This window comes from Amblyomma maculatum, unplaced genomic scaffold (genome assembly GCF_055883805.1).
Source record: "Amblyomma maculatum isolate TAMU_Amacu unplaced genomic scaffold, ASM5588380v1 scaffold_13, whole genome shotgun sequence".
Classification (NCBI taxonomy): Eukaryota; Metazoa; Arthropoda; class Arachnida; order Ixodida; family Ixodidae; genus Amblyomma; species Amblyomma maculatum.
In genome coordinates, this window is record NW_028146738.1 from 14,293,038 (window position 1) to 14,308,599 (window position 15,562).

General features: G+C 46.2%; 1 protein-coding gene across 2 annotated transcripts in view; it reads left to right on the top strand.

The window, feature by feature from the left end:
- Positions 1-375: 375 nt before the first annotated feature.
- The window catches only part of LOC146172260 (three prime repair exonuclease 2-like), a 38,408-nt gene continuing 23,221 nt past the window's right edge, over positions 376-15,562 (top strand). The window contains exons 1-4 of one of the 2 annotated variants that reach the window (XM_084585928.1): positions 376-574; positions 1,602-1,780; positions 4,982-5,136; positions 6,466-6,572. In XM_084585928.1, the coding sequence (XP_084442054.1) occupies positions 559-574; positions 1,602-1,780; positions 4,982-5,136; positions 6,466-6,572 (457 nt within the window). In that variant the 5' untranslated portion in view covers positions 376-558. Of the gene's footprint in view, positions 575-1,601; positions 1,781-4,978; positions 5,137-6,465; positions 6,573-15,562 lie in introns of both variants that reach the window. The other variant, XM_084585927.1, reaches the window with a different exon arrangement.

Below are 15,562 nucleotides of genomic sequence, written 5' to 3' on the forward strand. Positions count from 1 at the left end.
TATATTTTCTCTTTCCTCTTCTAATCTTGCCCTTTTTTAGCTCTCTTTTAAATACTTCTACTAGGTCATCGTATGTCCATTCTCTATTTGGTTGTTGGTTTACTATGTCTTCAATGCGCTTTGACCCTTTTTCCAACTGCATATCATTGAGTTTCTGGTTGCTGGTCCATGGTATCAGAGGCAGGTTCTAGTTCGGCATTCGAGGAATCGAGTCGAATGACACTCGATTCGAAGACAACATAGTGGCATTTTAATTCTAGCTTTAAATTTTAAGTAATTATTTTGTCTCTCATTATTATACAAAATTAACGTTTATCACGACAAAATCGGACTCGATTACTGGAGGCTCAACGTTACTAACGTTTGGCAGTCGCTTTCAACGTAGGATGAAGTAGGGTGGTAGGGTAGTCAGGCCACTCTGTTTCGCGCCACTGACACTTCTTTTCGCGCGAAAACTATTCTGAGGCGGCGAATAGGGCTGGCAGGACGTGTTCTTGCTGACAGACCTCTTCGGAGATATCACGGAAGCTGTTCGTCGGGCAGGAATTGTCAGTCACCATGGAGTATAATATGAGTATGTATTCGCGTGCCGTGCGCACGATTTGATTTACGCATATTAGTTTTTTCTGAAGTCGTGCATCTGCGCTTGCCTTAGATCGAATTTGCGCGGGAGGGCCTGTGCATCTTTTTACTGTACGAGCCTCGAAATGGCCTGTTGGTTCTGCCTCATTTCTTCTTTAAAGGCTTTGTGAGGCATTGCGCTTCTGCTTTTAATTGCCGTTTGCGCGGGAACCCGTAAACGTGAAACAACGCTGAATCCTTTGTGCTCTTTGCTGACAGTTCGATGGCGTGAACACTATTTGCGGACATTTTTAGATTTATCATGTCACTGTTAGCCTGACTACTGAGTGGCCAGGTATTTGGCGTCATTGGTCGTGAAACAGGCCTTATATTGCTGATCGGAGTAATGGCTTGCCTTTACATTGTGGGTGTGGGTGCGCGCGCGCGCGCGCTGGGGGGCTCACTTCGTCTGGCAAGAAGCCACGCTATTATTTCCATCCTGATTGGAGTTCTAAATATCAGTTGAGTGTATGCTGACTGCGCGAAATATAAACTGAAGTGTGTGCTTGTAAAGACTTTGTTTTGAGACTTTGTTTTGAGCTAAGATTTTGTAGCTAACACTGGGGCAAAACAGTTGGACTCGAATTGCTTTTCACAAATCTTTATGCTCTGTTGTAAGTTATATCTCGAATTAGAGGAGTAGTATCTGTTGGAGGCTAATGCTATTGAAAGCTGTAAGAAAAATTGTGTACTTGCATGGATTTCACTGCATGCTGCCTTCCTGATAAAGCGCGACCGGCCTATCTGCCCATCGAAAGTGAATTCAATTGTATGCTTCCGTATATTGCTATATTGCTCGTGTGTGCAGTTTTGAAAGCATTTTTTTTTTTTTCGGGAAGCGTTTTTAGAAATCACGCCCTAGGCATGCAAATTCACACTAATATGGCAGAGCTTCGTGATTTATATATATATGTGTGTATCATAATTGTACTGTTATTTTTTCTGACCGTTTTTTTTTTTTTTTTTTTTTTTTTTAACAGCCCAAGTACAAGCCACAGCTGTGCTGTCATCGTTCGATGGGGCCTTTCCTATGACCATGCCAGGTGCCAGTCCACTGGTGCCACTGCAGATACAGTCGCCGGACAGGCCTGCACGGTCGGCAGCATTGCCCATGGAATCGCACTATATAGTCAGAACAGTCACTGAACAGACTGTTCAGGTAGGCTGTAGATGAAATTGGTGTGTTTGAGTGCCAAAGTCAGTGCAACGAACTGTGGGAAAACTGTCTGCTGGCCACTTCAGTTTCCCAGAATTCTCCCATTGCTTGCCTATTGCACTGCAGTTGCCATGTGTGCCAGCAACATTTATTTACTTATTTATTTGTGCTGTAACATCGTCTATTATACAGCATTGTCATCAGATCAGTGCGGGAGGGGCAGAAATTGTAATTCCTGAAAAGCTTGTGCATTATGTCATGGCCGTCGTGCACGAGCAGCAGTCTGTTTAATGTGCACTTGAGCTAGTTTACAACTTCACGCATCACTTATTATATATGTGCTGTAGTGGGGTAATCTTCATCGTTGTAGCCACTGACATGTGTCACGTGCTGGCGCACTCGAGAACGGAGAAGTTGGTCGTCTCTAACACCGGACTGCCGGCTAGAAGCGTGCTTCTTACGAAGCTCGTCATAGCTCTGGCAAAATTTGATCACGTCACTTACCGTGGCAGGATTTTTCACCCAGAGCATCTGGCACGCGTCCTCAGAGATGCCTTTCAGGATGTTTTCGATCTTATCCGCTTCGGACATTAGTGGGTCGACACGCTTGCACAGGTCAACGACGTCTTCTATATAACTGGTGAACGACTCTTCGGCATGCTGAGTGCGCTCACGCAAGCGTTGTTCGGCTCGGAGCTTGCGAACTGCGGGGCGGCCGAACGCTTCCACAAAATTCTTAAATGCAGACCAAGATAGCAGGTCTGCCTCATGGTTGCGAAACCAGACGTTCGTCACGTCAGTCAGATAAAAGATTATGTTACTTAGTTTGATAGTGTCCCATCTGTTGTAACTACTGACACGCTCATACGCTGACAACCAATCATCGACGTCTTGGTCGGCTGTGCCACTGAAGAGGCATGGATCACGCTGCCGTAGAACTCCAGAACACAGGACCGTGGTTGGGAGGGGCGGTGATGTCGAGGCAGTATCGTCCGGCATGGTGGAAGCAAAGGGCAGTGTGCGGCTTCTTAGTTCTAGGGTGGGCGGGAACATACCTGGCAGCACCTGCACCAATTGTAGTGGTGTGTTTATTCAGTCAATGCAGATGGATCCAGCTGATCGGGATGAACTCGCAGCGGAGCGTCAGGCGTAGCGAATTATAAAGACAAAGAATCAGAAAATTCTCGAGTGCACCAGCACGCGACGCATGTCAGTGGCTATGATGATGCAGAACACTACAGTGCATTATTTGCTGCGCTGGGAAGTGCTGACACCTGTACAGTTGGACATACGTTAGATGTATTTTCTTCACAGTGAGCTAGTAAAGAAGTTAGCAAAACAGCTCATAGAAAGCCACATAACATTTTCATTATTGTGGAAGCATTTTGCCAGAAAGCAGAGTGGGTTCAGTAATGTTACAGCACAAATAAGTTTTAGTAGATGAAGCAAATGAGCGAACAATTTTCCTACGATTCTGTCGTTTGACTCCGGAAACACTAGTCCTCGCCCATTTGCTAGGGATTTGGATGCCTTCAGAATGTCACATCAAGCAAGCACTGCCCAGCATTCGTCTATACTTGAAATTTAGACCACTGCCGCATAGAAAACTTGTAGCTGTGGATTTTTATTATTATTATTATTTATTCTCTCTAGTGTGCATGACTGTCAAGTTCTTAAATTTATTGCAACTCTGAGTAGAGCCATATTTTTCTCTTTATTTAGCTTTACTCTTTCTAGGCAGTTGTACATTTAATGCCCTGCCGCAGTAGCTCAGTGGTCAGGGTATTCAGCTCGATGGAAGGGAACATGCTAGGCGCCAGTGTGCTGTACAATTTCAGTGTAATGTTAAAGGGCACCAAGTCTCCAAAATTTCTGGAGCCCTCCTTTACAGTATCTCTCATAGCCCGAGTCACATTGGGACGTTATAGGGACGTTAAACCCTTTAAGCATAACTCCCCGAGATGGCTACGGTGATCTTCCCCACCAGGTTCATGGATCTGTAGGAGAAGCCACCTTTATGATGACTTGAGGGTCACTGAGCAAGCCTGTGTTGAAAAGTGTGGCTATGAGCAGGGAAAGAAGCTGGTGCATCCTTCACAAACAGAAGTCACTGAAACGGTTGAATAGACTAGGGAACTGTAAGAAAGGTGAATGTAATAGTGATAATGGCGGTGGCCGCTGCTGTGTGGGAGACTGCGTTGACATTTTTTTTTTTTTTTTCACTTGGCTTGGGTAACCTCTGATCGCATTATAATCGTGATACTTATTTTTTTTTTCTTGCTCTTTTTCATTTCTTCTTTTGTTATTTTTGTGTTCTCATTATTTGCGATAAATAATGATTGATGACCTGGACAGGAAAAGTAGAACGGTAGGCTTAAAAATCAATATGCAGAAGACTCGGGAAGGAACAGCAGTTTACGTTAGGTAGCGAAGCACTGGGAGTAGTAGGAGAATATGTCTACTTAGGACAGGTAGTAACCGCAGATCCGTACCATGAAAAGGAAATAAGAAGAATAAGATTGGGATGGAGCGCATTTGGCAAGCACTCACAGATTATGACTAGCAACTTAGCGGTATCGCTAAAGAGGAAAGTATATAACAGTTGCATCTTACCTGTACTTACCTATGGGGCTGAAACGTGGAGGCTAACCAAGGGAGTTCTACTTAAGTTGAGGACAACCCAGAGGGCTATGGAACGAAGAATGGTAGGGGTAACATTAAGAGATAGGAAGCGTGCAGAGTGGGTCAGAGAAATAACTCAAGTTACCGACATTCTAGTGGAAATTAAGAAGGCATGGGCAGGACATGTAGTGTGAAGAGAGAATAACCGATAGTCTCTTAGTGTAACAAACTGGATTCCAAGGGAAGGAAAGCGTAGCAGGGGGCAGCTAGCACAGAACCGGGTTAATTGGAGAAATATGGGAGAGACCTTCGTTCTGCGGTGGGTATAGTCAGGCTAATGATGATGACAATAGCAACATAGCAGCCATCACCTGAAAGTAATCTCATGCTGCTACATTGTTTTCTTTTTTTCTTTTTTTTCTTCAGATTTTACCTCGTGCAGCTTGTGCTTTGCTGCAACTTGTTCTCCCTTGACACCTAATATGGGCGGCAGAGGGTGACTGAATTTGCAAGGCAAATAAGGAAGTGCTGCGAGCGAGAAAGAAAGCTCGAGCATAATGTGTGGTGTTTTTTTTTCAGAAGCAGACCACCGCGTGTGCAGTGGCACCAGCGCAGTTGTCACCAGTGCTTCCAGGGCCAGTGAAGACGCTGGTCTTCTTTGACCTGGAGACAACTGGCCTTCCATCGAGCTATCAGCGAGTCAGCATAACTGAACTGGCCATGGTGGCTGTGGATAGGTGAGGGGTCATCACTCGGAACAAAATTAAGATTTGCGTGAAAGTCCTGAAACGCAATATTTGGTAACATCATTGGAACATGGTGACAGGGCTTCCAATCATTCTTTATGGCGCCTTAGTAATGGATGTCTTCAGTCTCCCGGCCCATTTTCAAGATTGTCAGCACAGTGCTAGGTGCACCACCGAAGTCTGTGGCAACGTCTTTTTTTCTGCGCCCACTCTCAATCATCCCGAAAGTTGTGGTTTTCGTCTAAGCAGGAACTGCTTTGCACTTTTACATTGCTATTTTGCGTGCCCAAGTGCAACACGTGCATTCAGGCAGGGGTGTGCGGCATGACAAGATACCGATCATGCGCCGGTCATATGCTGCCTGTGAGTCATTGATGCTGGTTTTTGTTGCTGCCCCTAGGTAGCACACATGCAAACTCATCTAAATACACTACTGCAGCGGGCTATTGAAATGATCAAGGTATTCCGTTTCCGGAAGCTTTTCTCGCTCCTTTTCAGCCATGTGAATGCAAAAACTCTTTTCACCGGTTGAGCGCCAAATTTTGGATTTTTTTGTTTCGTAATACAGGTAGAACTTCCTCAAAAATAAAGCATGGTCCAACCAGTCTTTGCTTTTACATTGTTTTATCTGATAATTTAGTGTGTTTGTTTGCTAGGGAGGCTCGGCTGTAATTCATTGAATTTTGAGAATGTTGCTTGTCTACACAATCAGTTGTTATATTTCGAGATTTTTTTTGTTTGTTTGTTTGTTTGTTTTTTCGAGTGCGCGTGCTATTGCAGCTGTTATGTGGTGTGCTTTACATGTAAGTCGTAGGGGTTCTGCATCACTGTGTAATAAAAAATTATGCGAATAATTTGGTCAATATCAGGTTGTAAACTATTTGACTCTTTTCAATATGGAATATTGGGTCTAACACAGTTTCATTCCAAAATATTTATTTAGACAATGTTAATTTAAGCCTTGTTTGTGAAAAGAATAATTAAAGGCTATTATTTTATGAATAAGCTGAAAGCAGGGGTGCAGGCGCTGCTCCATTCTGCTCCACACCGGCTGCCTCGGTGTTCTGCCATCAAGTTTAGCGGAGCCTGGGTTTTTTTCCACACAGTGGGTAATAATGAATGCGAACTAAATTGGCTATTTTTGTATGTTGAGAATAGAAAATTGCACTTATTGAAAGCGTTCTATGGTGGAAACATGCTCCAAAACTTAATTGGAATGCTCCACAAGTCCAGTTTGTTGCTCCAAAGTCCCTCAAAAATGCTTGAGCCTGCATGTGCACATTGGGGTTTACAACTTTTCTTTTCTGTCCACTCAACCAGAGCCCACTTTGAGAAGCAGGAGAAAGCAGAGTTTCGTGTGACCAACAAGTTGACATTGTGCCTGAGACCTGTAGCTCCTATGCACCCAATGGCTGTGAAGAAGTCCGGTAAGCTTCTTCATTTTTTTTTTTTTTTTTTTTTTTTTCGTCACTGGTTTCTTGTGGCCATGTAAATGTAGAGAGTATGGACACTAAATTTTTTTGCTTTGCTTCTTTAAAATTGTGCATTAGAGATTGTTATTTTAAAAATAAGAAACTGGAAAAAAAAATAGTGCATTAGACATTAGGCATCCCGCCATGATGTTGCAGTGGTAGGGCACTGAACTGCTGTGATTGAAGATGCGGTATTGAATCCTGGCTGTGGTGGCTGCTTTTCGATAGAAGCAAAAAGTAATCTGCCCATGTGCTGTGAGGTGTCGGTGCACGTTAAAGAACCCGAGGTGGTCGAAATCTCCAGAGGCCTCTATTACAGCGTCTCTAATAGCCTGAGCTGCTTTTGAACATCAAACTCCATCAACCAGACCAAATCATTAGATATTAGTATTATACAGTACAACCTCGATAATTCGAACTCGGTTAATTCGAAATCCCGGATAATTCGAAGGTTTTCTGCGGTCCCGTATTTTCCAATGTAAATTTGGCCGGATAATTCGAACAGGCGGCCTGCGCCAGCCCGGTTAATTCGAAAATTTGGACTGCTATGCGGCAATGCCTGATCCATGTTTCGCCGCAAACCCGGCGAAATGACGGCCCTACAGAGCCGCGACGCAAAGCCACATAGTAATGGTGATGATTTATAGGCGAAGCGCCCCAGCCGGAGCACTCTCTGCACAAAAATCGGTCCACAGTGCGCCTCGCGCACCGCCGAAACACGCGCCTGCAGAGGAGAAGACGTGCTTCACTGCAACACGGCGGGCATACCGGTTTTTATCACGTGACCTCGCCCCCACTCCATCCCTTGGTGTGCTTCGCCCACTCTTCCCCCGTGCCTCCGACGCTGCAAGTACGCCGCCACCACCACCGCGCCGGTCTCGCCTGCGCCATTTCTTTGTGTTGTGCGCTGTGGTTAGGGGTCGGCTACTGTGCCGTTTTTTTGGGCGGGACTGTGCAGAAGTGCTAGCTTTGTGACCGTAGCAGTGCAGAAATGCCAAAGTACAAGACTTTAACGCTGCAGCAGAAGTTCTGCTTGATCCAGGAAGCAGGCAAGAGCGCTTGTTCGAAGACCGAGTTGGCCAAAAGGCATGGCGTGCCCCTCGATGTTGTCCACAATATTGAGCAACAAGTCAAAAATACTAGAGGCTTACGGCAAGACCTATTCTTCGAAGCGGTCACGAGTGCGGGCTCCCACGTATCAAGATGTGGAAGCTGCTCTGCTTCGCTGGCTGCAGAAAGCAAACGCTGCCCACATTCCCGTCAATGGAACGCTACTGCGGGAGAAGGCCAACGACCTAGCTCTACAACTTGGGCACGAGGAATTTAAGTGCAGCAATGGATGGTTTTGCCGTTTTAAAGAACGCAATAATTTAACCTTTCTCACCGTCTGTGGTGAGAGCGGCAGCACTAACGAGAGCGTTGTCGAGGATTGGTTGAACGTTATCCGCAGTTTTGTTGAGTGCCGCGGTGGAAGTCCAGAGATGTTTCGTCTATTTGACCAACTCGAGAGCATGACCTTAGGAGCCGCAAACTACCGGACGCGGCAAACCAGCATCTCTGATTACTTTCAGTAGTAATTCAAAATATGCCGAATAAAGGTAACACGTTCCTGCAACGAATTTTTTTGCCTAAGTCTTATTTCTTGGTGTGTTGGTTAATTCGAAAACCCGCTTAATTCGAAGATTTCTTGCGATCCCGATGACTTCGAATTAACGAAGTTGTACTGTACATTGATCATCCCATGGCACTCGCCTATAGGTGGCAAAGAATTTCTATTTGAATTTCATCTTGATCCTGTTTTGGTTTCATCAACTGAACAATGTCTGCGACAATATACAGTACAGTCCACTTACTACAATATTGAGAGAACTGAAACATCTTATCGTTATGGCCGACTATCATTATATATCTGGGCTGACAAAAAGAAAAATGCCCACATATTTTGCCATGCATGCAAGCTTGTCTACTTACCAGCAGTGATTGAATTGGGCTGAACAATGCAATTCATTGTAAACAGCACTGAGCACTTTATTGCAGAACCATGAAAAAAACCTAGGCATGCTTTAAAAAGTCAGAAATTCGTGCTTGCTTGAGTGACAGCTGAAATTGCCACTGGCTATGTGCATTGCTTCCAGTTGTGCGTATGCTGTTTATGCGGGGCTAAAATCACCGAGAAAATCGTTTTTATATTTGTGTTGTTTTGAGTTGTGCATGTAGACACGTTTCACCAAGTCTGGTTGTCATCTGTGCAGTAAAACAATTAAATTACTTTTATTTTGCCAGACGGGGGGCACTCGCCACCGAAAGCGCCTATGAACACTGATTTCAAGGCACAGCTGCATAGCAAGCAAGAAACTCAACCCGGAGTGCATCCTCCATTTAGAATGCTTATTTTTGTGATTTCTAGTGAAAAAGGACCTGCTGCCGAGAGTACGTTAAACAACTACTGTCAACGACCGATTTTTCAAACCCTCTAGGGAACGCAAAAACGTCCAAAAATTCAGGCAGTCCAAAAAAATTAATGCATGACAAAGACTTACCATTTTACAAATATGTCTTGGATCAAAACAGTCAAGGACGAGGTATTAGGCTTCTGAAACACCAAAACGTGAAAAAGAGCCGTTCAAAAACTATGCAGCCGACAGCCTGTTTATTATGCATGTGTCGTCACGGCATCCGGCGTTATTGCTGCTGTGTCAACTTGTCGATCCTTGTTTGGACGGCATTCCGCTTGCATGCGATCATATTCGCCTTGATCTGAGAAAGAGTCATGCCAGCGCTGTACACCGATGAAAGCGTTAGCAATGCTCGCGTCAACTCGGCGCTCCTAGGTGACGCAGACGTTAGCTCCTCATCAGTCAGTTGTGCACAGAAGTCGAGGTCGTTGATCACGTCGTCCATGGGCGGGCACATGTCAATCACGTCACATTCAGGCAAGTCTGCTGCCTCTGTGGTGAGTGTGAAGCCCGCGTGGTGAAAACAGTTGCGAATCGTGTCTTCCTTCACTGTCTTCCATGCGTCCGCAAGCATTCCGACAGTAGACCGAAGGTCAACGTTGTAGCCTTTGCCGCTTTCCGCACACAACACCATGCGGTTTAGTACCCGTGAACGGTACAAAAGTTTCAGATTGCGGATGACACTTTGGTTCATCAGTTGGAGAATTGCAGTCGTGTTGGGCGGCATGAACTCCAGCTGTACAGCCTTCAAATTCTTGATGTGACCATGAGCGGCGCAGTTGTCAACTAAGAGTACGACACGTCTGTTCTGAAGCTCGAACTTCCTGTCCCACCTGCGGATGTAATTCTCAAACTGCTGAGTGACCCATGCCTTCTTGTTGGCTTCGTACAACACTGGCAGCGATGCCCCTTTAAAGCACCTCGGGTTCTTTGACTTCTGGATTACAAGCAAAGGAAGCTTCTCGCTGTCAAGACATGTTGCTGCCGACGGGAACGGTCAGGTGCTCTTTACAGTGCTTGCCACCGTGGCATGGGTCACCAGCAAAAGCAAGCATTCTTTCCGGCAACATCTTATAAAATAAGCCAGTTTAGTTGCAGTTGAAAACATTGTCAGTAGAGAACTGCTGCAACAAAGACTGCAGTTTTCCGTTGCGGTACTGCTCAATAACTGCATTGTCGACGGCGCCGCTCTCACCGCACACCTTCTTGAACTTGAGGTCATTCCGATGTTTAAAGTTTCTCAGCCACCCATCACTAAACTTAAAATCGTCAGTGCCCATTTGAAACGCAAGAGTTTCCGCTTTTTCTTTCAAGACGCCGCCCGAGACTGGCAACCGCTTTGCAGTCATTGAATTAAGCCAAACAATGAGGGCTTCCTCACGCTTTGGGTGAACACCTTGGCTTGCATTTTTTTTTTTTGGCACCAGATGGTTTTTCGGCTGCTTCCAGAATCTTGCTCTTGTTCTTGAGAAAATCTGAGACTGTTTGCTTGGAAATGCCGAACTCCTTACCCACGTCAGCCTGCGATTGTCCACTCATTACTTGTTTAATACAGTCGCCGACTGATTATTCGGACCTCACGGGGACCGGCGAAAAATCCGAATAAACAGGAGTCCGAAAAAACAAAATCGGAAAAAAATAAAGAAAACCTATTTCTATGCACTGGCATGCCCTATGCACTTATTCAGGCCCCGCAATTAGCTGGAAATAATCGTGAATACGCTGCTGGACGCTCCTCCGTTTGCGAGCAATCAGCTCGGCTTGAATCTCGGAAAGGGTCGTGCTGTCACTGTAGGCAGCTGCAAGCATCGTCACCTCATTCACAAGGTCGTCACTGCATTCACAAGGTCCACGTGCGACGGCAGCAGAACAGGTGGTGCGTCGTCCTCCGACTCAGATTCGTCGTCAGGCGGGACAGCAGACACCTGACGAATAATCTCATCATCGTCCAGCTCCGCGCATGTGAGTGCTGCACTGTCGGCATTTGAAAAGTTCTCAAAGGTGACTGTGTCTGGGATCACTCTGCCGCCACTGCGCAAGTCTTGCAGCACTTGTTTGCTATCTGTGGGAAGCATGTCGGACGGGAGATCCTGGGCCGCGGCATCCGCTTCACCAACTCTAACAAATCCAGCATGCCGAAAGCAGTTTCGGAGTGTGGCTGCAGTCACTGCCTTCCAGGCGTCGGCAAGCATGCTGATCGCCGACAGCAGAGTTACAGCATACTGCTTGCCGGCGTCAATGCACAGAACCATGCGGCTCAGCAAGCGTGCTCTGTATAGCACCTTCAAAGTTTTAATCACACCCTGGTCCATGGGTTGAAGGACGCTCATTGTGTTTGGTGGCAGGAATTCCAACTGAATGGATTCCAGGTCATCAATGTGGCCATGTGCACCGCAATTGTCCACAAAGAGTAACACCTTGCGATTTTGGGCCTTGAATTTCCGGTCCAGCTTGCGTACATAGGCAGCGAAAAGATGCTGCGTAATCCAAGCTTTCGAGTTGGCTTCATACCACACGGGCAATGTTTTTACCCCCTTGAAGCATCTCGGGCTCTTTGATTTCCCAATCACAAGAATCGGGAGCTTTTCGTTTCCCGACATGTTGCTGCCAACCATCACTGTGACCCGGTCTTTGCTATGCCTTCCGCCGTGGCAGGGGTCGCCAGACGCAAACAGTGTCTTCTCGGGTAACATCTTATAAAAAAGGCCTGGTGAAAATCAGTCCAGCAGCGACTCCAGTCTGTCAGAGCGGTAATTTGTTACAAGAGTCTGGTCCACGGCACCACTCTTGCCGCACATCTTCTTGAAAGTGAGGTCGTACCTCTTCTTAAAATTACGGAGCCTGCCATCGCTAAACTTAAAGCCTTCGATGTTCATTCGCAATGCGAGGGCCTCCGCCTTTTGTTTCAGAAGATCGCCCGGCACTGGGATCCTTTTTGCAACTGTCGCACACAGCCACATGTGGAGCGCTTCTTCGAGCTTCGGGTGGCTGCCCTCTCTGAAATTTTTTCTTTCCAGCACTGAAGAAGACTTCAGTGAGTCGTTCAAAATCTTATTTTGTTTTTCATATAGTCCGACACAGTCTGTTTCGAGATGCCGAACTCCCAGGCAACTTTGCTCTGCAGGCGGCCATTCTGCACTTGATGGATCACGGCGATCTTCTTCGCCATTGTCATCGTTGCGTATTTGCCGCGCTTCTTAGCTGAATTTCCCGGCGCTGACTGCCCTGATGTTGGTGCCATTCCAGTGTGCTTCGTTGGTCTCACTGCTAGGCGTACACAACGCACAAGGAACAAAAATAGAATGAACACTGCACACTATAACTACACTGCACGCCGTCACAAAGAAGAAAGAAGAGACGACCGGGCCAGCGGCTACTGGATTTGAATGTGCCAGACCGAAACTAGCCATTGTGCCGGAACACACAAAAACGATGATGATGAGCGGACTCCGCTCCTACCGCCACCTCTTGGGGCGGTAAGGAGGCTCATTCAAAAACAGAAATGGTGCTTCATGCTTCAGTCAGTGTCAGTGTGGGTAGCTGCTGTCGATCGAGTTGGCTCGAGTAGGGTCCGAAAAATCAAATGAGAGGTTGCAAAGTGTCCGAAATTTCGGCATTTGTTATGCATTACGGCCTATGGGAAAGGTGACGGTGCCGCGAAGCAGTCCGAATAATCGAGTATGTCCGAATTTTTGGAGTCCGAAAAATCAGTCGGCGACTGTAATGGCAGCTTTCTTCTCCATTTTTAACCGGCGGTACCGTTTTCCGCGCTTCGATGCCATCGGCGACGACTGAGTGGGGGGCCATCGCGGGCACGCAAAATCCTCTTGTTGCGAAGTGTCGAAACACCTAAGACTAGCGTCGCAGAGTACACTTGACACAATACGTAGCACGTAGCAAAACCATGCACCAGTTTAGCGAAACACCATGTGGTCTGTGATGAATCTGCACGACCAAAAGTCGAAACGGTCGCGGCGCTTCTGGAAACTCCGGAAGTGGCGCTGGTCTGGAAGAGTGGCCAGACCAAATCGGTGTGTGACGGCTAGGTACGGCTACTTGAAAGGTGTGGCATAGTATGCAGACTGGGAAATAGCCAAAATGGCGGCTCTGTATGACGCAGTTGCGGTTTCAGACCTTCCGTCGCATCAAAAAGTCCGAAAAATTGGATGGCGGGGGGTTTGAGCGTCCAAAATTTCAGATGCCCTTATACATTGATTCTGTGGGGCTTGTGGCAGTGCTGCGAAGACGTCCGGAATATCGGGCATGTCCGAAAATTTGGGCGTCTGAAAATTCTGTCGTTGACTGTAATTGAAAAACGGAAAGGAAAGGCAAACTTTGTGACTTGGCAACAGCAGATTGGTTGGTAAATTGAAACAGAAGCTTGAATCGATTAAAACGCAGCGCATAGCCTTCAAACGCCACTGGGAGCCTGGCTACTAAAGTGTGCGATAAGGTGGACATAAAATATGAAGCTTAGAGAAAGAGGCAGTCCCAGCAAGCAACCAAGGCAAACATTTTATGAGCGCAGACAAGGGCAGTGGACAGCTGTAAAGCTGAGAGGCAACTCAAAACAATCATGACAGAGTATTGTCGTGCTGGAAAGGGCGTCCCAACTGTGATTTATTTATGTAGACCATAAATTTGAATAGCATTTTCTGAAATCTTTGAACTCATTTTTCTTGGTTCTTACTTTTTGCAAGAGCACAACCGTGAGGAAAACTACCATTTCCAACTTTTTTGCCAAATGCTGCTTTCAAGGTGGTTTCTAGACTAAAATTTTGTTGGGAACAAGATTAGGTGCTTTTTGGATTCCTAATTATTCTCTAAGATAAACTATTATCAAATATGTTACACATCACGACAACAGAAAAAACGTTCATTTTTAAATTGCTCAGAGTTTCGCAAAATTTTCTTAAAGAACTCAGAATTGCTCTTATCCTGCACGATGATGTACTTAAAGTTATTTAAGCACAAACGGTTAGTACATCTTTATTAGTTTTGAAATGATCATTTTTCTAAGCTGGCATACTTAATTACTCGTTATGACAGCTGCAACATTTTTTCTGTTCGTGCTAAGGTGATGGAACTTGGAATATATTCTAATAAGAGCAAGATACACCATCCCTGTTGTATCGAAATTGGGGAAACAGTTCCCTTTGGCCCCGCATCCTCCCTTAAGCCATGAGTCTAGCAGCGCCTGGTGCAGGCGTGACATTGATGGCAGGCATGCTGTGACATGCACGAAAGCGTCCTAACTCACTGCAGGGCATGATTGCCACATCCCAAGCTGAATACACTGCCTCTGGGCCTCGCAGGCACGTTCATATGGCTTGGTTTAAGCGGGGCTTTGCATGTATGTCAGGTGGTCTTTCATATAATCTGGTAGCTTGTAAATGTGTGGTAAATATGTGTGGGACAGTGGAGGCCCAAATTAAGGAGCGGACTTCTTTTAAAAGAAACACGGCGGGAAAAAGGAACAAAGTTTCATTTCTTGACAGTTTCGTTGTGACCCCCCAAACAAGCTATGCAAAGTCGTTTTCTTCAGGCTGGTGTGCCGCTTCTTCAGAAAATATACTTTCATCCTGCTTAGGCTGCATGTGTGCTCTAAGCAGCCCTCTTTTTGGAAATACCGCTGAGGCATCTCCACTGCCTGGCTTGCCTTGTCCATTGACACTGGGCAACCCTGGTTATTGTCATGGCCGATCTCTTCACTTTCAATACTAGATGCTTCTCCAACTTCTTTTACAACGTTAGGTAAGGTGTCCTCACGGAAGGTAACGACATCGTCATCAGTAACCCCATAGTAATGAATAGCTCATTCGTTGCCAATCTTCGGAGGGGCTGAAGCCTCTCCAAACGTGGTCATTCGGCAGTGAAGAAGCAGTAGACCATGATCAGATGATGGTCAAGAGAAGAATTATATTTACAGAAGAAAAATAGTATACATTGGCAAACTGTAAATTACAGCGACAAGAGTTGCACAGACAACTGTAACTTAAAAGAAAATAGACTCTCACACATAGAAGTCACTCTACAAGCCCTTACTTTCCTACCGAGCGTTTCGTTTAAAGGCCTAGGGCATGTAGATACGTGCTCAGCACGGAGCCTCAATCTTGACTGCCGAACATGGTCCGAGGACCGCTTTTTGATGACAAGCATCAACAAAGACCCGAGGGCTGTCACCTTAGGTGATCCGACCCGAAAATGAGGCAGCCAATCAAATTATTGAAAAACATGCCACAACCCCAGTGGGTTGGGAATAATCTTGGACCCAGGTCCTTAATTACGTCAAATAAAAATACAACATTCAAAACACACTCTCTCCACTCGCCGGTCCCCAAACCCTCTCACATGGCACCTGTCTTTCCCCTCCCCAGCGTGTTTGCGACGCGACCTTGCAGCTGACGCATTTGTGGAAGAAACGCCGCGGGGGATCTGGAGACTAGGCCGCCCAGCGTTCCCATTCGAGGGGGGGGGGGGGGGGGGGGG